General features: G+C 40.4%; 1 protein-coding gene across 2 annotated transcripts in view; it reads left to right on the top strand.

The window, feature by feature from the left end:
• The window catches only part of DLC1 (DLC1 Rho GTPase activating protein), a 353,871-nt gene that overhangs the window by 89,803 nt on the left and 237,411 nt on the right, over positions 1-26,657 (top strand). For both annotated transcript variants that reach the window (XM_087963600.1, XM_087963599.1), the window contains exons 3-4: positions 8,435-8,581; positions 10,177-10,332. In XM_087963600.1, coding sequence (XP_087819726.1) covers positions 8,435-8,581; positions 10,177-10,332 — 303 coding nt within the window. The remainder of the gene's footprint in view (positions 1-8,434; positions 8,582-10,176; positions 10,333-26,657) is intronic.

The raw sequence follows: 26,657 nt of genomic DNA, 5'->3' as shown, positions 1-26,657 counted from the left end.
AAGAAAGATTTGTCTCATTAGGAGACAAAAGTTGGATTTTAGATTTAGTTCTATGTGAAACCACCAGTTCCAATCAGTGTGACACAGTCAATCATGACTTAGTTGATTTCTTATGCCTGACCCAATTCATAGATGGTAATATAGACAAAGAATATAAATAGATATGAATTGTGATGACCCGGGTCATGGCACGAAGACAACATAGTCAGATAAGCAATAAAAGTCCCTTTATTATCTCCAACAGAATAAAGTCACATTTGCTCCCAGCAGTCTACCACACACAATCTGCCTTTCTTATCAACTGTCTTCCCAGCTGTGGCTAATGTAGGGAATCAGGGCCCTTTCCTCCCCCATAAGCCATGCAACCCACGTTGCTCTCTTCTCCATTCCTCCCTGCGTGCCCTAGGATGAAGAGAGGGTGGGCCTGGGTCTTCCTTTGAATTCTCTCTCCCTTACACTACCTCTTCCCTGCTCTGCCCAGGTGGACTTTGCCCTTCCCCAGTTTCCTCCACAGCCAATGGAGCCACACTCCCACTCCCTGTCAGCTGTTTGTCTTCCTCCTTGGATTCAGACTCCAACAGAGGCATGACATGAATGCTATTCCTTTCAGCATTCTGGTCAAGATTTTTTACATAAATTTTTATGTGTATCAGCTTTAATTTTTTACGAATGCATTTATTAGCTATTTAAAACTCTGCAGTATACATGTGGAAAAGTAATAAATGCAAAATATTTGTTTTAATGCCTGAAGTAGAATTCAAATAAAAACCAAAGTATTTCACAGCATACTTGACTTGGCAATCGGAGGCCCACATTTCTGAACGTGCCTTTAGCCAAATTCTTGAATGTGAGTATTTCTCCTTCTGTGTGCAATACTGTAGGGATTTCTGGAAAAAGTTCTGCTGAACTCTTCAGGGCAGCCCGATGGGTTTTGCTGCCTAAGACAAAATGGCATCCTCTCTAATGAACTTACTGGCAAACAAGTCGTACTTCAACAACAGCAACATCAAAGAATTTCTGTGAAGATGAGCAAGCTAATCATCTAGGTGATGCTGAACAAGTGAAACAACGGTTGGAAACTAACCAAGGAGAAACAGCAACCTAGAAGTTAGGAGAAATTTCCTAACGGTGAGAACAATCAACCAATGGAATAGTTTGTCTTCAGAAAATTCAAAAATTTTAGCAAAGGGTTCTCTGCTGGATGGGTGTGGCCTACTTGGCCTCCTGCCCTACAGCTAGGGGAGTGTTTTTGCCCCCTCCAGGCTCCAAAGGCTTTTTTTGAACCTCCAGGAGGGCGAAAACAGCCTCCTGGGGCTCCAGAGGCTCTCTGGAAGCTGGAAACGGGCCCATTTCCAGAACTTCTAGGAGGCCTGTTTTTTGCCCTTCCCAAGCCTCCATGCATGCCTTGCACTTACCTGCATCCAAAATGGACTGCGTGGGGACTCCTGGGAGAGGAGAGGTGGGGTGGGCAGGGCTAGCCAGGAGTGGGATTTGGGGGTTCTCTGAAATGTGTAGAATCTTAGCTAGGGGCTCTCCCGAACCCCTGCAAACCCCCAGCAGCCCAGCCCTGCTTCAGAAATTGTAGGCGCTCCATCACTGGAGGATTTCAAAAACAGATTGGACAATCATTTGCTTGAAGTGGTATAGGATCTCCTGCTGAAGAAGGCAATTAGAGTAGAAGTCCTCCAAGGTCCCTTCTAACCAGAGGTGGGATTCACATTTTTAACAACCGGTTCTGTGGGCGTGGCTTAGGTGGTGGGTGTGGCTTGGTAGCCATGTGACTGGATGGACATGGCTTGGTGGTCATGTTATTGGCTGGGTGTGGCCAACTCTATATCACTCACATTGAGGCATGCATCTCCTCGCCTGGCCTCTCATGACTGTGGGGATGCTGCAACAGTTGTAAGTGTGAAAAATGGTGATAAGTCACTTTTTTCAGTGCCATTGTAACTTTGAATGGTCACTACACACAAGCAAAGTACCAGCAAAGGAGGGGGGAAAACTGAGACAGGAAGTACCAGCAAAGGAGGGGAAAAAACTGAGACAGGAAGTCTAGTCCTGCCTAGAATGTAATAAGAGTTAACGGAGAGGCAGTTTCTGTAAGCAACACCAGAATGTTTCCTTCCTGCCTTCCTTACAGGATTAGTCCAGTAATTTCTTCTAACAACTGGTTCTCCGAACTGCTTAGAATGTTAACAACCGGTTCTAGCGAATAGGTGTGAACTGGTAGAATCCCAACCCTGCTTCTAACTCTATTATTCTACATTCTAAGTTCAACCAGTTCTTCTTTTTAACTAATCATGAACACAAGCAAAGTGGAAGTGAAACCAGGATATGTAGAACATGTGCAGAAACAGCTGGGTTTCCTTTTGCACACATATATTCATCTCCAAGTCAGAGGTGGTATTCAGCAGGTTCTGACCAGTTCTGGAGAACTGGTAGCAGAAATTTTGAGTAGTTCAGAGAACCAGCAAATACCACCTCTAACTGGAGATTTCACGGTATCCTTCCCCTGTCACGCGCACCAAGCCATGCCTATAGAACCGGTAGTAAAAAAAAAATGAATCCCACCACTGCTCCAAGCACATTGGTGGCCATTCTCAAGAAGGTGGGACAGATGAACCAATGGTTTCTCATATATTTCTCTAAGTAGAGGAGAAACAATCCTGTTTTTGTTTATTAAGAAATTATAACTTGGGCTAAATCTCTCATTGTTATAGTTCTAAATATAATAAAAAGAAACAGAAACATAATCAGTCTCTTCCATGCGGTTAATTAATATCTATATTTATGAAGGGGACACAGCAGGATCATTTTCAACATGCATACATTTAATTTATTGTGTGTATAGTAAAAAATATAATAACTATATAAACAGGTGGTTTTTCTGGAAAGCAAATTTCCTGATTACAGTATATGGAAGAATTCCAGCACATTTAACTCTAGAGGCTGTTTGAAGCATTATGAACCTACATAATATAAATGTAAAGCATGCTTACGGTGTCACTCTCCTGATTTTTAAATCCACTGTATGTAAAAATTAAAACCATATATTTCATGGATTTTGAGATTTAGTTCTTTTTATCAAGGTCCTGAATCTAAGCTGTGTTGGACTACAACTGCCATTATCCCCAGTCTGCTTGGCTGGGATATATTGAGCTCAAGAACAGCAAAGTGATTAATATGGCAATAACATTAAATATAAACTTTTAGTAGGGTTCCCATTGTAGCTAACAACATTGGTGAATCCCTCTTCTTAATTCTCACTGTCCAATTGCAGAATAAATTCCACTCTGGATTTCGTGATTTACATTATGTCTGAACAAATATTTCCATAGCACCAAAAAGCTTCAAGTGTTGCAAATAGTACTCCATGCAGGCAACATGTGATCAAAAAGAAAGTCAAGACATTTTATTGTGCTCCAACTATGAAAGGCTAAACCTCAAATTTTTATGTGGACTTCCTGAGTCTACCATGGAAAAACAAAACTCTTATATGGAATTTGGGGCATAAGGCAAAAATGTTTCAGTAGAATGCTTTGCTTATTCCAAAGAAGTATCTTTCCTTTTTTTCCTCCAGACTGGAATGTATCGAAAAATATGTGAGGAAAAGCATGTGGAGTTTCCTGTTCTATATGCAGGAATCTTTATAGTACAGCAAACAATATGGCCTGTATTTATCACGGAGAAAAAAAGGAATTCGGCACGATGATGAAATCGGGATCATCAAATGTGGCACCACATTTAATAAAAGCTGGTCCATGATCTTCATAAGTAAAGTGGAGACTACTCAACGGTTTGTAGCCTGGAGAACTCTCAAATTTAGTCTCCTTGGTTCTGTAGGTAGTTAGCACCCACCCCTCTCCTAGAAAATTGAAATATCATAGAAATATTAAAAAGGCAGAATATTTCCCCTAAAAAGAATAGAAACTCAGAAGCAGAAACTCACTCCCACCTTTGTTAATGGGTGGGCCATTAAGGCCTGGGTCTTATTTTACATAACAAAGATCTCCAGGTAAAGCTATAGCAATTGCCCATAGCCCTTTTCATTACATCATCACCCTGCAAGGCTCAACCAAGCCTGGAACTCAGGACAGCCTACAGAGTTGCCCCTGCATGGCCCCATGGGAGTCTGACAACCAATCAGAATACAAGCTCAAATTCAAATTTCAACAGTATAAAACCAGGCGCAATCAGCATCTCAGCCTTTCCTTCTCTTTTCCTTCACCTTGAAGTATGTGGTCATCCTTCCTTCCTTTGGAGCTCCAAGCCATGTGGTCCTGTCCACCATTAAACCAGCTTTCCAAACAGCCTCCATGTCTTTTCCTCCCACTTGGAACTGAACCCAGAAGGATAATTCTTCCAACAGTTCAAAGCTACTTCCTGTTCTCACCAGTACATACCAGCTAATGGCCCTCCCCTCCCCCACCCCCATTCCTGATTTTTGTTTCAACAAAGAAAAAATTAGGGACAGGCAAAGAAACTGGAAATAGAACTAGAGCATACAAAACATTTGCTAGACCAATACTTGAATACAGCTCATCAGTCTGGAACCCACATTATGTATCTGATATTAACACAGTTGAGAAAGTCCAGAAATAGTTCACAAGAAGAGTTCTCCATTCCTCTACTCGTTGCAGAATACTTTATGCCACCAGACTTGAAATTCTAGACCTAGAAAACCTAGAGCTACGCTGCCTTCGGTCCGATCTAAGTATAGTATATAAAATCATACATTGCAATGTCCCACCAGTCAATGAATACGTCAGCTTCAACCATAACAACACAAGAGCACGCAATAGATACAAACTCAAGCTAAACCGCACCAAACTTGATTGCAGGAAATACGACTTCAGCAACAGAGTGGTCAATGTCTGGAATACTCTACCTGGTTTCTTCCCCAAACCCCAAAAACTTTAACCTCAGACTGACTACTATTGACCTCACCCCTTTCCTAAGAGGTCTGTAGGGGGCGTGCATAAGCGCATCAAAACGTGCCTACCGTCCCTGTCCTATTGTTTCTTTTATTTTTCTTATATGTATCCATGTATTGATAACTATGTTTATACTTATACCTGTTATCTTGTAAGTAATTGACAAATAAATAAATACATACATACATATATACATAAATGCATAAATGCATAAATACGTAAATACATAAATAGATAGGTAGATAGATAGATAGATAGATAGATAGATAGATAGATAGATAGATAGATAGATAGATAGATAGATAGATAGATTCTGTTGGGAACTGACACAGAGACAGAAATAATCTTTTCCAGAATACTTCAAGATCTGAATAGCAATGTGAACCAGAACAATAAGAGCCCAAGTATATTTTGCATTAAACATATAGCATATCCCCCAATATTTTTTTAAAAAATAAAAATTAAAGAGGGAAGCAATGTAAATAAAGGTGGTGTAAAATGAAAGACATGGCATTCAATACTGCCCTTCTTCTCCAAGTGCATTATCTTCTGTAAGGCAGTGAGAGTTTTACTAAATTTTATCCCTCTGGATAATTCTACCTTGGAGAAATCGGGCTATGAAGAGAAGTTGAAATCTCCACTTCTCTTGGATTGGCATCAGCGTCATCTTGATTATTATCTCTTCAGGTTTTGAGTAAAGGCCGCCCAGCTGTGTATGAAATAAATGTGCAGCTTGATACTTTAAACTTTGGAATTCTAGAATCTAATCTGGAGCTGTCATCAGGACCAGAGGTTTAGGTTTCCAAAATTTCAGACTCATGCTGTAACCCATTCTCAGGAAACTTCTCTCCAAAGCGTGCTTTCGGCTATTCTATGTGTAATATTTATGCGGTGTCTGGTTGGGTGTGGCTTCTTATTAGTTGATTGGGGTGTTGATGGCTGGCTGTTAGGTCATTGGCTGTTGTTTCCTTCTGCTGCTAAGTCCTCAGCTCCTAAGTACCTGATAAGCTGGTGATAAATCAGCACTCCTGTTGACTGATGAGGAGCCCATTTCTTGGGCTTCAATCGTTTCCCTGGCTATTTTTGCACCTGCTCAGCCAACAATCTAAGTAGCTGTGAAATTGAACGTATGTCCTTGTTCACTGCGGTGTGTGGCTACCAGTGAGTTTGGCATGTCCTCATCTGACCGCTCACTTGTATTCTTGCACTTTGGTGGTTAGCATCTTCCCCATCTATCCTACATAGTCACAGGGCCAATCTATGCAGGGGATCCAGTAGATTACATTAGAAATATCTTCCACCTCCAAGTGATCTTTGCAATGCATGATTTGTCCTCGTATGGTAGCCTCCAGGTGGTGTGCGATGCCAACTTGCAGATTTTGTATCTCTCCCTTTGGAGCTGTGTAAATACTCCAGTATTATTTCAGTGGTTCTGGAAAGTTCTGTCCTTTTGACATATAGGTTTGAGATAAATAAATATATAGATTCAGAGATTGACATTCAATCTTTTTCACTTTTTTTATCTCTTGCTTATTATTCATGTCTCTCTCCCTACCTTTGCTTGTGGTTTTGTTGTTGTTGTTGTTGTTGTTATTCCCTTTTTGGCAATGAACTGTTTTTGATGTTGGCCAATAAATAAACACCAAGCTATATTTTTGGCTAGCTGCCTGCTCTGATCCGGATTGACTGGGAGTATGCTGGGGTGGAAATTAAACTGGAAATGTATTTTAGGAATTTTCTCATACTTGCATGTGCCAGCCATGAACACACACACACACACACACACACACACACACACACACACACACACTGGTGATAGTCGCTGGTGAGAGAATGTGTACATGTAGACACAGATGTGAGATATTATGCGGAAGAAAATACAGTTGCCTCCTATGATGGCAGCTAAAAAGCAGATGGCAGCATTTCCCTAGGTTATGCTCTACATGTTTCCCTACCTTGTTCTCTTTGTTTATTTTACCCATTGAAGCAAAAGGGGTTTTTTGAGACACTCATCCTTTCCAACTAGGCCTTGCAAGAAAGTTGATAAGTCAACCATCCCACTCCTTCATCTAGCAAAGAAAGACTCCTGGCCCACTGTTTTACCAAAAGAATACTCTACGGAAGCCCTTAAGTGATTACAGAAGTAGTGAAGCTGGATTTGGCATTTTGCGAGCAAATGATACAATTAACTTTTCCTTTTCCCCAGCCATGTTATCCTGTTAATGCCCAGTTAGGTGTTTGTATATTGTTTGGGTAGTGGACCCTCAGTTCATGGACTTTCCAATTCTGCATTCTGATGGTTGACCTTGGTTTGGCTGGTGTTTCTCACACCTTGGGCCAGCATAGCTTGGTTTCCATTCCCCCACTACTTCCTCCCTACATTCCAATTCTCTTTTCCCTCCCCCCTGTTGCTAATGTCAGACTTGTGATGGTTGGCTAGCAGAATGGCATCCATGACATGATATTTCAATGTCCCCATATTATCAGGCCTACTGTATCCTTGCAATACATATGTTCCTAGTCAAAGTCCATGCTGATTTCATAAACATGGTGTCATGGCATTGACTCCTCAGGAATGAACACAGAAGTGGTATTCAGCAGGTTCTGACCAGTTCTGGAGAACCGGTAGCAGAAATTTTGAGTAGCTCGGAGAACCGGCAAATACCACCTCTGACTGGCCCCGCCCTCATCTATTCTCTGCCTCCCGAGTCCCAGCTGATCGGCTGGGTCTTCTTTGGTTGCCCTGCACAGGAGAACGGAGCTGGAAAGCAGGTTAGTGGGGTGGGGACGGAATGGAGATTTTACAGTATCCTTCCCCGGCCACGTCCACCAAGCCATGCCCACAGAACGGGTAGTAAAGAAATTGGAATCCCACCACTGAATGAACAACATAGGTTTCAGCCATATTGGATTTGTAATTTCCATCTGCTAAATTATAAATCAAGGCTCTTTCATCAGTTATGCCTTGGCCTTAGATCTGGATGCTTTGTGCGGGATGATTCTCATATAGAAGGAGGCCAGATGGACTGCAGTCTAAATAATGCTCCTTTCCTATTACATGCCAGAATTCAAAGTACCCCATTGCAAGTTTTCCAACAAACCTGCAGGACTCAGTTGTGAGTCTGTGGCTTGCCTGATCAAAAGTGGAGGTGTTCAGGTAGCAAGAACAAGGGCGGGGAAATGGTAAGGAAAGGAAGCATTGGGCTATACTGTAGGGATCTCGGCTAAGCTAGCTTAGTTCCTATCTGCTTCCAGCCAGAGATGCAAAATGGAGGGAAACAGTGAACAGTCAAGGCTTGGAGTGAAGAATGCATTGATGAGAGAATGCAGCAAAGTGCTCCCTCCACCCCTTTCTTTCTCCTCCTCCTTTTTTTCTCCCCAAATGTGAGCTTGTTGCCTGTTATTCAACTCTGTTTTGTTAAATTAGAGAACAGAGCGTTTTTTATTCCTTCCCAGAAGTGCCCTTTTCAGATTCTGTAACTGCGTGTTCTAATCCCCAGGAAGTCAGAGACCAAGATCAGTCACGACTGGATTCCATGGTGCTACTCATTCTGAAACTGGATCAGCTGGATCAAGATATTGAAAATGCTCTCAGCGAAAGCTCCTCACCTTCCGGCACTTTGACACAACCACAAAAATCCATCCTTGTAAGTCTGGTTGCTCAACCTTTTTTCCCCCCAGTTGTTTATATTTACTTGCCGCGTTTTTCTTGTTGCTTCTTTTTCTTTTCTCACTCCCCTTCACTGTCCTTTCAGCTCAAGTATCTGCAGTTTCCAAAACCTAAAAACCAACATAGATTTCTTGTTCTGTTTCCTAGATCTAGCGCTGTCTTCCAGAGGCACAGAATTACTGTTCTCATTGTGCCTCCTGAGAATTCTAGTCTAGAATATCTGAAGGCAACAAGACAGACCTGGTTTCTGTTTCTGCCTTTTTGGTCTTTCTCCATGCTTGACTCTTAAACCAAACCTGGTCTAAGCTTTGCAAACTTGCCAGAGCTTCTCTATTTTTAAAGGTGGAATTAAAGTCAAACCAATCACATGATCTGATGTAGTTGGTGCTGAATTGGAAATGCTTTGGAAGTGTGAGATGCAGTTTTCCTCAGTTTTATCTATTATACATTTGAAACAAGTTTCAGGGACCACTTAAAAATCCTATCTTTCTAAAAAGAATTTCAGTGTCTGGGCCCAAATAAGTCCACCTAGATTTATTGTGCCCAAAGGATTATAGAGAAAGGATAAGTAATTATTTCTATAATATTCAATAATACTTAGGAATTGGATTGAATCGGGTGCTATTTAAACTGATTGAATTAAATTTCATTAGATTGTGGAAAATATGATACTGTTATTGCAGAGATTCTGCTACATACAGTACTTGTTTATTGGGTTCTTTAAAGCACTTAAATCTTTCACTAGAGTCCTCCAAAGAAAGGCTACAGAAATTAACTGTATACGTAAAGCAAGGTAATTGAATGACAGGTGCATATTGCTAAAGACTAAGCAGGAAGAAAATGAGCTAATCACTTGTAAATTTCAAGATGTTGGCATATTTTGAATGATTCCCTAGAAGAATTTTTTTTCTTAGCTTATGCAGCTGGAAACATGCATTTGATTATTATATCTTTTTTAAATGCATTGTTACCCATAATTCGAAATGGCAAATACTTCATATGCACCCTGTATAACCCAATAAACAGTTTGATAGGCACGTCCTACAGTATTCAAAGGGACTTCATTGGGTGCCATGACTGTATGTTGGCTTGTGATCCTTCCTTGTAAAATAGTACAGAGGGCTTAAAACCCTGGGGGGAAAAAAAGAATGTTATCGTATGTTGGTTCACATTTTAAATGGAAAAAAAGAAGCGAGAAGAGACTTCACCTGCATGAGGTTTCATCTGATGATGTCACTCCAACTGGCTAAAGATTTCCAGATGTTACAAGAGGTTTTAAATGCTTCCAAAGACAAAAGATGAAGATATAATATGATACGCACAGGAATTATCAGGAGAAAACAGGCCAGAATTTTGAAACTCCAAACTCCTGAACAAAATTACATTTATTCTTTTCTTCTTGTAGGACAACAAAGCTTTGATCTTTAAAGTACTGTTCAGGAAGAGAAGAGCAGATATATGGACAGCACTGTTAGTACAGTAAGGCAGGGGAAAAGAAAATGAATATGCTTTAATGTACTCCACAAAGTTAACAGCACAACAGCAAAAAGAATTTTATCTTCTCTTTTAAAGGATTCAGAATCACTTCCTGGAGGCTCAGTCGACATTATTCCTTTAAATAATCAGCAAATGAACATACCATCACCTCCTCTACCTCCTCTTCTCTATGGTGCAGATAAAGCATTTCCTATTCCAATGGCTGGTTCTGGAGCAAAACCAAAGACTAAGGTGAGCTAAAAGAAAAAAGTGTAATATGTGTGTGTGTGCTGGGGGAGGGTGTATCTCAAACCATGGTTCCATCCTTATACTTTATAGTATAGTTTATTTTTGAAGAAACTAGGATATTCCATAATGTCAAAAATCTGTTGTGCAGGTTCTTTTTTTTTTTTCCCCTGGTTCAGTACCAGAACAAAAGGGGATTTAAAAAAAAAAAAAAAAAGTCGAGGTATTTGGAAAGTGGGCAGTCAGTGCACATAGAAAGTAATGATTATACCTATTAGATTTTGGGGTATATATGAACAGGGGTGGGATTCTACCAGTTGGCACCTATTCACTAGAACAGGTTGTTAACATTCTAAGCAGTTTGGAGAACCGGTTGTTAGAAGAAATTACTGGCCTAATCCTGTAAGGAAGGCAGGAAGGAAACATTCTGGTGTTGCTTACAGAAACTGCCTCTCCATTAACCCTTATTACATTCTTGGCAGGACTAGACTTCCTGTCTCAAAAACTTATCTGGAGTATTTTTCCCCTCCTTTGCTGGTACTTTGCTTGTGTGGAGTGACCATTCAAAGTTACAATGGCACTGAAAAAAGTGACTTATGACCATTTTTCACACTTACGACTGTTGCAGCATCCCCACAGTCATGGGAGGCCAGGCGAGGAGATGATGTGAGTGATGTTGAGTTGGCCACGTCCAGCCAATAACATGACCACCAAGCCTTGCCCACCAACTAAGCCACGCCCACAGAACCGGTTGTTAAAAAATTTGAATCCCACCCCTGTATATGAACCACTATCACAGGCATTGTTGTGGCCTACTGGCGGTTGGCGGAGCCGGCAGCAGAGTCAGTAGTAAGGAGGTTGGGGAAGAACCTGGAGGCTGAGGAAGGCTCGGATGTGGGCTCTGCATCAGAGGCAGAGATGGGGCCAGGGCAGGCTGGCAGTCATCAATTGCCTTCAGGCTCGGACAGCAGTGAGGCGGAGGAACTTCTGGAACCGGTTCCCAGCTTGCTCATGCACAGAGCTGCCAAAAGGAAGGCACAATTAAGAACTCAGGGTCGACATGGGAATAAGGCCATAGGTGAATGATGAATGGCCCCTCCCATCAGGTTGAAAAGAGAAGGAAAAGAGGATGGGGCTCTTGCAGGAAACTACTTGCTCGTTTGGTCGTTTGTTTGTTCCAGCCTCATGGAGCCCAGCCCTTCCCTGCCAGCAGTGAGTGTGGAACTATTTACCAAGCAGCGTTGCAGGATTGATAAAGATCTAAGCTCATTAGTATACCTTTGCAAGACTGTTTGCCAAGCTGTTGGCTGACTGTGAATGAAATTCACATTAATGTAATAAACGAGGTTTTTACCGGGACTCAGAACTGACTTAGTGCTTTGGGGGGAGGCCTAGGACAGAACAGGCATTATGTTCCACACAGCTGTTATTATCTTGGGGATGTAGATTCTTTATTAATTATAATAACTAGTAAATCAAAATGACTGCAAGCAGTTCCTTATTTTAGCCATATATTTTCAGAAGATATCCTAGTTTTTTTAAAAACTATAATAGCACTTAGCACAAACAATAATATTTAAGACTTATATACCGCTTCACAGTGCTTTGCACCCCCCTCTAACCTGTTTACAGAGTCAGCATATGGCCCCCAACAATCTGGGTTCTCATTTTACCCACCTAGGAAGGCTGAGTCAACCTTGAGCCAGTCAGAATCGAACTGCTGGCCGTGAGCTGAAATTAGCCTGCAATACTGGATTCTAACTACTGTGCCACCACAGCTCAATGCTGAGAAGACAATAGTTTGTCTTCTTCCCTTAACTTGTCAGAATAGGTATGTTACTAATACCTTTGAAATCCTATGAAATGCTACTTTTTAATCTTAACAGGAATTCTGTGGTTCTTCAAATGCTTACTTATTTGGGTAATGAATTGAAATCTGACTTATTATCTTTTTATAGTAACTGTGCTAAAATTATGGTTACAACAATAAAGAACTAATACAGAATAAACAAATAAAAGAATAAAAAATAGAAGATGTAAAAAAATGAAATGAAACAAAAAATAATAGTATAGTAAAAATAAATAAATATATAAAAATGACTTACTGTTCATCATATGTATAAGCAATTTTAGTAATTTATTACTTTCTCTTAAAATACAACAAATATCTCTTCTTCCTATATCCCAACTCTTATCAATAATCAAATCCTTAAAATCTTATCATTTCAATCCTGATCAATAAAAGCCCATTAAAGATTAACAAAGATAACAACATATTTTATGTTAGCTTTGAGCAAATAAACCAACCCTTTTGCTTTTAGTAATCTTGATTTTATTCCTATAAAGTAATGTCCTAAAACTTGGTTTCTTTTCATTGTTTAATGTCTTTAAACTTGTATTTTCAAATGTATTTTACTAAGAACTGAAGGGAAATTAACCTAGTGCTATAAAACTTATTGACCCAAAGTTTCCTAATAATAAAAAAGCAGTTAATAAGCTGTTAGCAACATTAATAAGTTATTTTCAAAGGAAATTTGTGAACCCAATGTCCTTTTGAAGGTGTCAACTGTGATTTGAGCAAAATGGCTTCTTCCTCAACTTCCAGAGCTCTAAACCTCCTGGCAACTGTTTCTTCTGCTTTCCTCATGAGGGGCAACTGCCTGGAACACAATTCCCAGAGAGGAATTATAAAGTGCCAGTCTATTTGCCAGCTCTTCATTCCAGTTGTTGGATCCACTATTTTTTAAAAAAATAAAGTTTTATTTGGGTTTTCACGCATACAAAATACAAATAAAACATCTTTTTTGAAAATAGCATGGTCCTGGGTTGAACTTCTTTATACAGACAGAAAACTCAATTTCATGCTCCTTTTGGTGTTCTATTCCATATCTTATACTATTCTACATTTTCTATATAGTTTTTCCCCTCTTTTAATTTTCTCAATTTTATTTTAATGATCTCATCTCAATTCAAATCATTATATTTATACTTTTGTCTGTTCTGTTTCAATTTCATATTATCTTTTCTCATTAAACAAATTTTCTCCTGTAGTTACTAATTGGAGTATGACATCTTTATATCTTTTAATTACATCCATTCAACTCTTATTTAAACTTCAATATATACCTTCAATATAATACATAATACATAACTTCCTATCGAATTCTGCTTGGTACATTCTTATAATACACACTATATTCTTTTTTTAAAAGGTTATAAATATATGTAATTATAAACCCTCATTCCATTCCAATTCAGTTCTATCATTAATAATCATTAAAATCTTAACATCTTTAAGACTTCTTTTCAATTAAATATCATACTTCCTTAAAGACACATATAATCTCCATAATTAATTTCTCTTCACATATGTTTTGTAAATCATTAAATATTCATTTTGTTACATTTATTTATTGACAAGCATTCCACTGAATTACGATAGCTATTTTATCAAACATTTTAATCATACATTGTTTCATATTTTCTAAAGTTATTTCTGTTTCTAATATAACAATGCTATCTTATGTACCTTTGCAGAAACCCCTTTTCCATTAAATTTTCACCCATTATCTCTAAATAGGCCCTGTTTCTCTATATTTTGTTTCTGTCCTTTATAACTTCTTTTCCTTCCTTTCTTCCCTCTCTTCTTCTCCCTCCCCTTTTTACCCCCTTGTCTCTCTACTTCTAATTCTCTCTTCTGCATTTCCCTCTTCTGTTGCTTTCTGATTTTATACTTATTTTTCACTCTATTTTTTTTTTGAGTTGTTTTTCCCAATCTTAAACTTTCCATTCTCTTTCCCCTCTTTCCTTTTTTCCCCCCACCTAAGATTACTTGTTCATTAAAGATGGCTTCTTCTTTGTCGCAATCTTCTTGTTCTGCAGGCATTTCTTGTTGTTTCTCATAGTTCCAAATCTCCATTTCTAAAAACTGAAATACAAAGCCAAAAGAACCTCTCCCTTCTTGTGCATCTTCTTTGTACTTTTTAAGTTCCATTTTCAGTTCTTCTAAAAGTGGAGCCATTTTAAACAGTTTTAAACAAACACCCGATTGATTTTAGTCATTCAAATACAATAACCAAAAATCCAGAAATCATCAAGTAATCCAAATAGTTCCAAGTTATTTCTTCTTATTTCTTTTTCCACTTTCTCTTCCTGGGGTTTTTGTTGCGATATTTCAGTTAAAATGTATCTTTTGGAAGTCTTGTTGAGATTTTGCTGTAAGTTCTTTTTAATTCCAGGCAGTCTCCTCCCTTCCAGATCCTGCCCTTTTATTCTTTTTCTCTCCTTTCCTGTTTTCAAAAGCTTTTGATTATCTAGAAATCTTTATTATGCTTTTGACTTTTTATTTTCAGCATTAAATGCCTATTAATGTCAAAGTGGATTTTTTTTCCAATTTCTTGCTTAAGTCTCTTAGCTGTCAGTATAGGAAAAGGAGGGGAAAAAAACAAAATCTTTTCCCTTTTCTCTCTCGTTCGCAGCTTAAAAATCTTCTTAGAGAACAATGTTATTGTTTTTTTTTAATAGTTTCAATTCCAGGGTATCTTATTTGTTGCTTTTGCTGTTTGACCCGGTCAACCAAAACTTTCTGTTCTTATCTTCCTCCTGCACATTCTTTTCCGGTCAAGTTCTTCTTTGTGGTGGCCATTTCTGACCACTGCTACAACCGCCTTCAGGAAAGGGAGTAATGGCCAGCTGGGGAGGAGAGATGCGGCTCTCCTCAACCCTGCAGGCAGTCTCCCCCTTCTTCACCACCTCTACGGGGTGGCTTAGCCCTGAAATCAGCCGGCTCAGGGTGCTCCAGTGGCGAGCACGGATCGAAGCCTCGCAGAAATGAGGTTTCGGTCTGTCGCCGAAGAAGCTCAAACCGAAAGTCCCCCCGTTGTTGGCTCCACTATTGAGGAGCCATTTTCCTTTCACCATTTCCCCCCTAGAAAACTAACTTTGATCTTATTCACATGAGAAATGCTTTGAAATAAACTTTAATAAAACAAAATCGTGTCAAAACCATTTTCGTATGGGAAGGAGGGGAAGTATAGATTGAAAATGGTCTACAGCAGCCACAATTCATGCTACTTCAAAGGCTTTTGAAATATCATAAGAAGAATATAATTTGCCAAATTATATTGAATGACAATGTATGTAGCTAGCAATGTCTGATTATGAGAAAAAGAAGAAGATTACTGGGTATATGGTTATTTACAAAAAAAAGTGTCAGTCCTTGAATAAATGCCAACAAAATTCTTGAAATTATAGCACATAATCCTTACTTGACTTCTGATGTTGCCCCCAGATTAGAAGTAGACTGCATCTCTTTAGATGGCAAGATTATGTCGGTTAAGATTTTATTTATTTATTTTGTTTGTTTGTCAAACATGGACACCCTCTTTAAGGACATCCTAAGAATGGGGTGAGATCCACGGTAGACAGTTTGAGGTTGAAGCTGTGAGGGGTTGAGGCTGTAACAACGGAGTCGGGTAGGGTGTGCCAGGCATTGACCACTCTGTTGCTGAAGTCGTATTTTCTTCAATCGAGTTTGGAACAGTTTACCTTGAGTTTATATCAGTTGTTTGCCAGTGTATTATTGTGACTGAGGTTGAAGAAGTCTTATTGTGATTGAGGCTTAAGAAGTTTTACTTACTTTGGGTGTAAAAAAAAATATTTGTAGAACACATGCAGAGGATTTATGCATCAGGGATGTCAAACACAAGGCCGCAGGCTGGATGCTTAGATCTGGCCCGTGGAGCTGCCCTGGAAACAGTGAAGGACTGGCTAATAGTGTCTCTGCCATTTTCACTGGCAGAGGGCTGCAGGATGCCGTCACAGCCAAAAACCTGGGCCACCACAGGCGCCCCTGACATGAGTGATGCAAGCTGGCCTTGCCCACCCCAGCCACGCCCACCCCAGTCATGTGCCCCTAGCCCGCCCACATCAAACACAACCCTGATGTGGCTCTCGATGAAATTGAGTTTACACCCCTGATTTAGAAACCCCTTGGACACTCCCTAATGAAGTTAGATCTAGTTACTGCTTTGATACTGGAATAAATTACTTTTTTGATTAATAAAGCTAATTTCTTTGAGAGAAACATAACTAGCTCTTCTCAGTTTCTGCCTTAACCTGAAATTACAAGGGCTTCCAATATATATGGATCCCCTTGTAACAGGAAGCTATTCTTACATTCCTCCAAAAGTATCCAAAATACTCTTTGTATTTGACTGCAATAATGTGGAATAATGTATTCATTATCTATTAAATTACCCATTATACTTGGACTTTAGAAAGAGGGCTTGTCCATTATTTCAAAGCAGCATTGTGATAAATCTTCCATTGTAATCAATGATGAATGCTTAAGAGAGACTTTCCTGCATATTTGTACTGGATGTCCCAACCAAGAAAAATAATTATTATTTCTTATTTGAATATTTTAGCTGTTAAATCTTGAATTATTATATACTTCATAGATGTTTGTTGCAGCAATTTCTTGTTCAATGTAATTCAAGTACAATTGACTAATAGATTGGGAAAATGAAGACAAAGGTGTAGGTAAAATTACAGTGTGTGGGTAGCGATCGTTATCTTTCAACACCGGTAGTCCTCGACTTACAACGGTAATTGACTCTGGCATTTATGATAGTTGTGACCATCATAAAATGGGTCACTATATGACTGAACCTGTTTTTATGACTTTTTTGTGATGGTAGTTAAGCAAAGGTGGCAATCATGAAGCAAACATTGCAGTTATTAAGTCAAGGACCACCTATGTGTTCAATCCATTGTTTGGGGAAATATTCCTCAGGAAGGCTAACGATGGAAATTTTAGGTATAGGAAAGTAAGTCTGATTTAGTTTTATCAGATGTTCTATGAACTCTCTGAACAGAAAATACCTATATAGCAATTCTGTGGGGGGTCTAAGACAATTTGGGATGGCCAACTTGCTGTGACCATCTCACCACCACCATCTCGCCCTAGCCAACTCGTCGCAATCATCTCGGTGTGACCAAGTCACCGCAGGACAACTCACTGTGGCCAATTTGCCATGGAACAACTCACAACAGAACATTCCACACAGGATAACTCAGTGTGATAAATGTTATCTGCCACTGTTTCTTTGACATTATTTTTATTGACAAAAATATAAATTATGTCAAAGAAACAGTGGCAAGTAACATTTTTTGTGTTGAGTTATTCCGTGTGGAATTACTACCAACCTGCCTTCCATTGAGGACCTGTATCCTGCACGAGTCAAAAAGAGGGCTGTGAAAATATTTACAGACCCCTCACATCCCGGACATAAATTGTTTCAACTCCTACCCTCAAAACGACGCTATAGAGCACTGCACACCAGAACAACTAGACACAAGGACAGTTTTCTCCCGAATGCCATCACTCTGCTAAACAAATCATTCCCTCAAAACTGTCCAACTATTTACAAAGTCTGCACTACTATTACTGTTAATCTTCTCATCACTCCTTATCACCCATCCCCTCCCACTTGTGACTGTATGACTGTAACTTTGTCACTTGTATCCTTGCGATTTATATTGACTGTTTCCTAGTATGATTTGATTGCTTATTGTATCCTGTGACTATTATTAAGTTTGTACCTTATGATTCTTGACTCTTGACAAATGTATCTTTTCTTTTATATGCACTGAGAGCATTTGCACCAAGACAAATTCCTTGTGTGTCCAATCACACTTGGCCAATAAAGAATTATATTATTATCCATTATTTTCTGTGGCAAGTTGTCCTGTAGCAAGCTGGCCACAGTAAGCTGTACCACAACAAGTCAGCTGCATCGAGGTGGCCATGGCAAGTTGGCCACAGTGAATTGTCCCATTTGGGGGTCAAGTATTGTCCCAAATTTATCTCTGATGTAGCCATCTTCCTTATATTAAGTAGTCACTGACTATAATAGACAATCCTTGTCTCTTCATCTATTCAGGAGTAAAATTGTAAGATTTACCATTTGCATGGCAAACGGAATCCTATCTGACTTTAAAAGTGAGAAACTTGTTTTTATATCTTTGTGTTCTCCTTTCATAACTAGGATGGTAGTGATAAAGCAGTCAGATTTCTTTTTTCCCTTCCACCACAATCCAATTTGAACTTCCAACCTATCAAGGTCCATGTATCTGGCAAATCAAAGCAGCAATAAGCCATGCAGATTTCAGAAAGGCCTCATTAATCCTAGCCTGGGATAAAATTATAATCTTAGAAAATTTTTCATATTTAGTTTATTATATACAAAGATCTACCAAAAATAGTTCCATTTGATACAAAATATAAATTGAACCATTAACACCATTAATACAAAATAAAAGTCTAATAAACTCAAGATAGAAAAATACTATACCCTAAATATTTTATTTCATGGTTTGTATCAGGCAACGACACAAAAATAATGAATGAATGAATGAATGAATGAATGAATGAATGAATGAAGCAGATCTACCAGGATGACATACAAGAATTGAGATACCAAGTGATAAACATGTATCTATATATCATTGGCTAGATATTATGACATTTTCAATTAATTCCACCTCTCTGGAGCCATATGGATAATGCCATTCAAAGAAATGCCCACATATGTTCAATGAAAGTGCTGAGGTCCTCACATACAATTCCATCCTCACTTTTATGGCAAAGTCTACATAAATAGTTGGCCAACTTACAACAATTCTGCCAATGGTTCACAACCTTTTCATAAGTCCTCTATCAGTCTGGACAGCAATATCTCACAGACACTATTTAACCATTTATATTGCCTCAGAAGAAAGAAGAAGCCACTTGCCTTCTTCAATAGTAAATAAGGTTGATGATTGTAGATCTTTATTAGCTATTTTCACTGCATATATTCAGCTTGATAATTAGACCATGGTATCATGGATATTCAGAAGGATAAATCCAAGCAGTTTGATATTGCAATCTGAGGCAGTAAGTAATATTTACTAACAAGTTTGCTCTGCGCTATTCGTTGTCCAATAATTCACCAATTACTCTATATTCCTTATAATGGCTTTGGAAGATGAGAAATTTGGCCTTTTTCCTAAGAGAAAAATTCAAACCTGTATGGAAGCCATTTACAGTAAAAGAAAGAATCAACATATTATCCAGTAGAGTTGGGGGATTTTTTTTTATTTGTTTATTTATTTGTCAAGCATGTATTAGATAACAGATATAAGTATAAACATGATTATGAATACATGAAATGGATATGAATAAAAGGGAACATTAGGAAACGGACGTAGGCACTTTGGTGCTCTTATGCACGCCCCTTACAGACCTCTTAGGAAAGGGATGAGGTCAACAGTAGAGAGTCTAAGGTTAAAGTTATTTGGGGTTTGGGGGAAGAGACCACAGAGTCAGGTAGTGTATTCCAGACATTGAATTACCCAGCTATTTTTGGGGAATAGAAGTTCGCTTTCATTTCAGGATGGAATTAGAGAATCAACATAAAAACTGAAGCCAGAATTGAAATTCTGTTTCGATATTGAAGGGTATCTTGTTAATCAAATACCTCTGGAAAAATATACCTCACATCCAGTTCCTTTCCTATAAAGGCTTCTGATAAAAATAAAAATGCGACAACCCATTGAACAAGCCCCAAGGTTTTGCCAAAGTCTATTCCTATTTATAGCATCAAAAGCCAAGCCTACAATCCTCAAAAGCTATAGAAAAGGCTTAAAAACAGAAAATTCCAGCCAGACTTATAATGAGTTAATTAAAGCAGAGTCTCTTTGAAAAGCTTCCTTCCCACAGATGTCACATCTGGAACTGGGTTGCATCTTCTCAGACCAGCTGTACATCCCTGTCTGACTTTCAGTCTCCCAAACAATCACTCACCCCACATTACCCCCATTAACATTCACAGATATGTCTGCTTTTAGGTAACAAAACACACCTTGGAAGGTTTCCAGATATCATGTTGTCCTCCTTCAGCTAGAAACCTGACAGTTAGTTATTCTACTACGGTGTGAAACATGGTGCAAGAATCACTGCCTCTCATTCTCCTCCTGGAAAAATAGCTGAGTGTACCGCAGGAATAGAATAATTATTCAGAATTACAGGATGACAGTTTATGGGACGAAAATTGTCTGTGACCCACATTCTTTAGCTGCCATTGCCCCCATCCTCCACCCTCACAGAAAACTGTGGTTACAGATGATCTGATTCTTGCTTCAGTCCACTGGAAGCATATTCCCCGCATAGTCAAAACTGCACATCCCAATTGTTTTCTGGCATACCAAACTGAACCATGTAAACTGCAGATTGGGCTAATTTAGAAATGAATAGTGAAGAAGCAAAGACTAAGGTTTCCTTGTTTTAAGGCAGTGGCTGCATGCCCAAATGCCCAAATTATAATCAAATGTGAGAGGCAGATACTCAGGGGTGGGATTCTACCGGTTCAGGCGAACCGGGTGTTAAAGTTACACCTGGTTGGCCAAACTGGTACTTCAACTGACCAGCTGGCCTCACCCCACCCCTCCCAGGAATCTCCATGCAACCCATTTTCGATGGAGGTAAATGCAGGGTCTGTGCGAAGGCTCTTGGAGAAGGGAAAACAGGCCTTCTGGAAGTCTAGAAACAGGCCTATTTCTGGCTTCCAGGGGGCCTCCAGTGCCCAGGAAAGGCTGTTTTCACCCCACCCCACCCCCAGAGACCCAGGAGAAGCCTCTGGACCCTTAGAAGGGCAAAAAAACAGCCCTCTTGGAAAAACCAGAAGTAGCAAAACGGGCCTGTTTCCAACTTCCAGAGGGCCTGCAGAGCCTGGGGGAGGCTGTTTTCATCCTCCCAGAGGCCCAGGGAAAGCCTCCAGACCCTTGGGAGGGCAAAAACAGCCTCCCCAGGGCTCTGGAGGCCTATCGGAATCCGGAAACAGGAAGTTCTGGTAGGCCGTGCCCACCATGGGAGCAAACTGGTTGTTGGGATTTTTGAATCCCACCCCTGCAGATAGAAATTGGTGAAGTGAGTTTTGCCCCGTTTTATGCCTTTTTCTTGCCACATTTGTTAAGTGAACAGCCACAACTGTTACGTTAGTAACACGGTTGTGAAGTCAATCTGGCTTCCCCCTTGACTTTGCTTGCCAGAAGTTTGAAAAGGTTGCAAAAACACAACCCCAGGAACACTGCAACCATCATAAAAAAAGAAGCAGTTGTCAAGCACCTGAATGTAAATCACACGGCCACGGGGATGCTGTAACAGTCGTAAGTGTGAGAAATCGTTATAAGTCACTTTTTTTCAGTGCCATTGTAACTTTGAATAGTCCCTAAATGAATTGTTGTAAGTCAAGGACTACCTGTACAGACTACCTGCTGGTCTGAATTGCAGTGTGTTCAGGGGTGGGATTCCACCAGTTCGCACCTATTCGCTAGAACCGGTTGTTAACATTCTAAGCAGTTCGGAGAACCGGTTGTTAGAAGAAATTACTGGCCTAATCCTGTAAGGAAGACAGGAAGGAAACATTCTGGTGTTGCTGACAGAAACTGCCTCTCCGTTAACCCTTATTACATTCTTGGCAGGACTAGACTTCCTGTCTCAGGAACTTCTCTGGAGTTTTTCCCCCTCCTTTGCTGGTACTTTGCTTGTGTGGAGTGACCATTTAAAGTTACAATGGCACTGAGAAAAGTGACTTATGACCATTTTTCACACTTACGACTGTTGCAGCATACCCACAGTCATGAGAGGCCAAGCGAGGAGATGCGTGCCTCAATGTGAGTGATATTGAGTTGGCCATGCCCAGCCAGTCACATGAACACCAAGCCATGTCCACCCAGTCACATGACCACCAAGCCATGCCCACCACCTAAACCACGCACACAGAACCAGTTGTTAAAAAATTTGAATCCCACCCCGAGTCTGTTGGCAAGACACCCATGGTAATGCTCATTCTGGATTAAGGTTTTTAAGAAGGGACTGGACAGCCACATGTCTGAAATGGTATAGAGCAGGGGTGTCAAACTCAAGGCCCGTGGGCCGTTTCTGATCCATGGGGTGCTTAATTTTGGGTCACGGGACCGGCCTGGAAATAGCAAATGACTGGCCAGTAGTGCCCCATTTTGGCTGGCAGGGTATCGCAGGAGGTGTCCATCCAGTGGTGGGATTCAAAAAATTTTACTACCAGTTCTGTGGGCGTGGCTTGGCAGGTGTGGCAGGGGAAGGTTACTGCAAAATCCCATTCCCTCCCCATCCCACTAACCTGCTTTCCAGCTTCGTTCTCCTGTGCAGGGCAACCAAAGAAGACTCAGCTGATCAGCTGGGACTCGGGAGGCAGAGAAGAGATGGGTGAGGGGCCAGTCAGAGGTGGTATTTGCCGGTTCTCCAAACTACTCAAAATTTCCACTACTGGTTCTCCAGAACTGGTCAGAACCTGCTGAATACCCACCTCTGTGTAAGACATCCAGAAAGTATCTATGATATCAATCACTCCGAGACATATTCTCTCCAATTGATTTATTTAGGAACAGATCTGGTACCTCTAAGGCAATTTCCCAAAGTGAAAGTATTTTCGCACGTTACACAGAATCCACCTTCTCTCCTCCCACTTCTACGCTTCATAAATCACCAGAACCAATTGACCGCAACTGGACTTTCTTAGTACGACATACAGAATAACCTTGAACTTTTCAACTCCTCCACCCACCCACCCTTCCATTTTGTGGCAGCTGAATCTCAAAGCGGACACTCTGTGTCCATCCCATCTCTGCGGCCCCCCCTCAACCCAGCTGGCCTGATCCAGCCCTCAAAGAAATCCAGTTTGACACCCCTGGTATGGGGCCTGTTGATTGAGCAGGGGGTTGAACTAGAAAACATCCCAGCGTCCCTCTCAGCTCTATTCTGAATTTGAATTTGAATTTATCACTAGTGCAGGTTCTGATGGGCTCGTTCCTACTTCTTGTGCTTCTCATATATGCAGAGAAGGGAAACTTTGCTGGCTGTGTGGCCCCAGTTTGGATGGAGTCTGCTTGTAGTTTTCTTTTAGGCATTGCTTCCTTCTTCCTTTCATACCCCATTTCCTTGTTCTTACACATATGTGTAATACTTATGCAGGCTCTTTCTTTTCTCTCTCTCCCTGGATTGTACTATTGTTGCTCTGATGCTAGAGTGATTAAAACAAGGGGAACAGGTTGTTCCTTCATTCCTACATTCCATGAACTTCCATAAAAACTTTCTTGCAAGGAAGGGAAGTTGTCTAGAGCAGTGGCCCCCAACCTTTTTTGTACCACGGACCAGTACTGGCATCACAAAAGGATCCACGGACCGGTACCGGCATCAGCACGCACGACCAAGGCAAGGCGAGCCAAGCGACCGGCCAGCCAGCCATCCCCCGCTTCTCCCCGCCACCTTCAACTCCTCCTTTGTACATTTTTTGTGCTTTTCGGGCTCTTTCTTAATCTCCTCCTGAGTAACGCGAGACTCCACTGCCATCAGGACGGCTCTTTGTTTGAAGCCGCCCCCCCCTCGACGAAACTAAGGCGTGAGGATTCCTTCAGCACCCAAACGCCGCTTTCCAACAACCAACGACCAACAAGCTCACCCGGAAGCACTTTCTCAAGCGCCGTCGAAACAAGATGGCGGCGCCCAAGCAAACCGGCAGCCCAGTACAAAATGATCCACGGACCTGTACCGGTCCGGGGCCCGGTGGTTGGGGACCACTGGTCTAGAGTCACTTGTTCTGTGATGGAAGGCTATATAAATAGAATGAATGGATGAATTAATAACCTGTAGTTCAGCGATATGGAAGTGAAGAACCATTTGGTGAAACTTGTACTTTCTCCTTTCAACACTAGCTCTATACCCGTGCTTCGCTATGAAACTATGTGATCGGGCTTAGTTTTTGGGGAGGAAAATAAGATGAGGGGGGAAGTTATGCCTCTGCCTACCAGCATCCCTCGGTATTCATCTGGCTAGCATCCTGTCAGTGTGTGATAGAGTTGAGGGCTGTTTGTAAACTGAAACATGGAAACTGAAATAGTATTTGTGGTGTGAGCAAGAAGGAGACAGCAAGGAGCCTGGGCATGGCTTAGCTCAACTAAAACTGAAATTGAAACACCTCTCCTCTGCTTGTGTTTTTCATTTGGAACAGATTTCTTTTCAGGTGGGGAGGGGGAGTAGAACTCCTTAGCATCAGAGCATGTTAATAATAATAATATACAAAATACTAATGCTCTGATGGTCATTTTGAAAAATCCTTTCTTAGTGAGCACCCAGAAGCCAAGAGGAATATATGTGCCATATATAGACAAACAGAGAGTTCAATGTCTGGAATACTCTACCTGACTCTGTGGTTTCTTCCCCAAACCCCAAAAACTTTAACCTTAGACTGTCTACTATTGACCTCACCCCTTTCCTAAGAGGTCTGTAGGGGGCATGCATAAGCGCACCAACGTGCCTACCGTCCCTGTCCTATTGTTTCTTTTATATTTCTTATATGTATCCGTGTATTCATAACTATGTTTTTACTTATACCTATTATCTTGTAAGCAATTGACAAACCAAATAAAATCAATCAATCAATCAGTCATTCAATAGATTCAAGTTTGTAGGCATTGCAGTTCTGGAGATTTTGTGATGATGCTTCAGTGGTATTTATAGATGACTAGGTTGCAAAGATTTGAACAGAGACGAGGAAAAAAGGGAAGGTAACCTTTGCAATACTTTGGGGACAGGCGAGGAAAGCTAAGGAACCATCCAGAATAACTTTATGTTTCACCGACAAAGAAATAATAGTTTAGTATAGATCTATTTCAAGCTATTTAGCACTCATCAGCTAGCCCATTAATGGGCTAACCTTTTCGGTACCAAGTGTGCACTCTCCAAAATGCAATGTGTGTGTGCCCTGTGCATGCGCCTCCGTGTCCCCACGCATGCATGTATGCATGCATGCAAGACCCCCATGTGAGCCTCCCGCCCCCACACATGAATGCATGACCTCTGTGCGTGCCCCACCCACCCCCACATCCCTGCGCATGCACGGCAGAGACCCAAAAACCAGCCGGCCAGCAGGAGGTGTGTGCGCGCATGCACGTCGGAGTTGAGCTGGGGCAACGGTTCATGTGCTCAGAGAGAGGGCTCTGCGTGCCATCACAGAGCTAGCCATACCCTTCAAACCCAAGTTCCCTGGCATATTAGGTAGTTGTATTAACCTCAAGGCCACAGACTCTCCTCACTTTGTTGGCTATACCAGGGGAAAGATTAAGTGTTGTTGTTCTTTTTAATCAGGGCAACCTGATCTACTTTCCCCTGAGGGCCTGTGTCTTAGAGGTTAATACATCTACCTAATATGCAAGGAGCCTGGGTTCGAATCCCAGAAGGGTATGGCTAGCTGATGAGAGCTAAATAAGTTGAAATAGATCTATACTAGTCTCCCTTTATTTCTTTGTCGGTAAAACGTAAATTTTACACAAAAATAGTTTCCCTTTATTTCTTTGTCGGTAAAACGTAAATTTTACACAAAAATAGTTTGCTGAAAAAGCAACTGCCTGTGAAGACTCCTGGATTGGGGCTAATAATAATAATAATAATAATAATAATAATAATAATAATAATAATAATAATAATAATAATAATAATAGGCATGCATAAGCGCGCCAAAGTGCCTACCATCCCTGTCCTATTGTTTCTTTTATTTTTCTTATATGTGCTCATTTCTTGTATTCATAACTATGTTTATCCTTATACCTATTATCTTGCAAGCGATTGACAAATCAAATAAATAAATAAATAACCCATTTCAGACAAATAGTTGTCCAATCTCTTCTTAAAAACCTCCAGTTGGTAAAAGTTGAACAAAGTAATGAGCTTCCAGACAGGTGTGGAAACATGAGTAAGCAAAGTTAACTGACTTAATGGGCCGTTTTTATGTCAACTGCAAGAAAATAAAATAAAAATGGCAGCTGCCGATCAGTAGACAACATAAAAGCTTGGCAGGATGAACTAGTTGGAGAGGAGAAAACCCTTCCAATGCTTAGAGACAACTGGAGTTTAGACTTCACTAAAAAGGAAAGAGGAACTTCAGGCCATCCAGTGAAACAGACACCACAGTCTATTGGACATGGACAGTCAACTCTCTGATCAATTTGGACAGATGTATCTTTTTATAACTATTCCAAACTCAAAAGTAGAAATTACTAGAAATGTACGATTCTGTCATAGCAAAATCCAGCAAACATGGATTTTTCAGGATTTAATTAGTTCCACTGTAAGTGCAGAAGGATATCTACAGCACTTAATGTTTGAATAAAATCCAACACAGCTGTAATCTTTCTATCATTGCATACATGAAAGGAAATTACACCCCTCTTTGGCTTTCACTTTTAAAAAATTT

This window comes from Notechis scutatus, chromosome 4, assembly GCF_049901735.1.
Source record: "Notechis scutatus isolate UNSWTSFEM ecotype Mainland chromosome 4, rNotScu1.2, whole genome shotgun sequence".
Lineage (NCBI taxonomy): Eukaryota > Metazoa > Chordata > Lepidosauria > Squamata > Elapidae > Notechis > Notechis scutatus.
This window is presented reverse-complemented; position numbering and strand designations above follow the sequence as displayed.